Genomic DNA, 1,615 nt, shown 5'->3' with positions numbered 1-1,615 from the left:
TTGCATGGTTAAGAAACTTGATTCGAATCGTCTACCTCTCATAGTTTGAGACTGCTTGACTGCACTTCTGCACTAAGTAAGAAAAGGAACAAGTATGATGATTAATACTGATGCTTGAATTAAATTGTTTGTTCACCATGCTTGCTTAGAATAGGTGCTTTCCCAGAATGGATAATCGACAAGAACCTGATGCTAAAACTTGAAAGCAAGGATTTACTTTAGATGCTTTTGGGAAAACAAACCCCTCCGCCAAAAAGCCTTACATGTCTAGAATCGGTGGATTAGATACCACTTGACGGGTAGGTCTTGTTGAGTATTAGTATACTCAGCCTTACTTGTGGCTATGTTTTCAAGTATGGATGTTAATGACTTGGTTGCCAGTGTGACTTGGCCGTCTTAGCTCCCTTCAGGATGGACAGTTGAGTGGTATTCGTCCTCGATCGACGAGGATTGTGGTGCTTGATATCACGGCAGGATTCACCATGGTATCGTGTATCGACATTAGACTTGCCATTTATTTCCGCTGCTTTTGAACTCTGAGCACTACTTTATGCTTTGAAACTCAATTTGCAAAAACTTAATTTGGGACCTATAATGAAATATCTGGATTGTTGTAATCTCTGGACTCATCTTCGTGCGAGTATGCTTTGTTTTGATCTGAGGCACGTGGTTGCATCGGGTGAAGCCTGACATACTGCCATCTTCATTCGATTAAAGTGTCTATTCGCTTTTGAGGCGATGTTGAGAATACTTTAGCTAGGTTAACTTGGTTGGTTCTGCCACAGCAGCTTTCAAGACGAGATCAGAACTGCGTAGAGCAATTTCTAAACCTGTGTGTAGCGAATCTTGCAGTCGCTAAGGACCTTGCTAACGTAGTACACCGGTCTTTGCACCATGTGTGCATGGCCGGGCTCTTCACGTTCCACAACTAGCACAATGCTGACAACGTGCGTCATTGCAGAGATGTAGAGTTGTAGCGTTTCTTGGTCGGCCAGGGCCGTCATGATGGGGGGAGTGGTAAGGAAAGCTTTGAGCTCTTTGAGTGCCTTGCTGGCTTCATCATCGCACTCGAACTTGTCCACCTTTTTGAGTAGCTTGAAGAAGGGCAGACCCTTTTCACCGAGTTTGCTGATGAAGCGGTTGAGGGCCGCCATCATGCCAGTAAGCTTCATGATGTCTTTCTTGTTAGCTGGTTTCGCCATGTTTCCGATTGCATCAACTTTAACTAGATTGGCTTCAATGCTGTGCTAGCTGATCATGAAGCCCAAGAGCTTTCCAGATGGGACACCGAAGACACATTTGCCCAGATTAAGTTTCCAACGGTAGGCCCGGAGGCTGTTGAAGGTTTCTGCAAGGTCGAGTATGAAGCTCTCCTCGTCCTTAGTCTTGACAACCACATCGTCAATGTAGGCCTCGACGTTCTTGTGTAGCTGTGTTGTGAGGCAACCCTGGATTGCCTTCTGGTAGGTGGCGTCGGTGTTTTTTAACCCAAAGGTCATGGTGTTGTAGCAGTAGATGCCAAAGGGTGTTATGAACGCAGTCTTGTCTTGGTCGAAAGGATTCAGGGCGATTAGGTGATAGCCCGACTAGCAGTCCAAAAAACACAGTAGGGTGC

General features: G+C 45.5%; 1 protein-coding gene across 1 annotated transcript; it reads right to left on the bottom strand.

Annotated features, from left to right (window-relative positions):
* Nucleotides 1-824: 824 nt before the first annotated feature.
* Nucleotides 825-1,202, bottom strand: LOC140222616 (uncharacterized). Its single transcript, XM_072293448.1, has one exon. The coding sequence runs from the start codon at nt 1,200-1,202 to the stop codon at nt 825-827; it is 378 nt and encodes a 125-aa protein (XP_072149549.1).
* Between the last annotated feature and the right edge of the window lie 413 nt (nt 1,203-1,615).

The sequence above is a fragment of the Setaria viridis genome, chromosome 4 (assembly GCF_005286985.2).
Source record: "Setaria viridis chromosome 4, Setaria_viridis_v4.0, whole genome shotgun sequence".
NCBI lineage: Eukaryota > Viridiplantae > Streptophyta > Magnoliopsida > Poales > Poaceae > Setaria > Setaria viridis.
The sequence above is the reverse complement of the archived record's forward strand: the minus strand, read 5'-3'. Positions and strand labels throughout refer to the sequence as shown.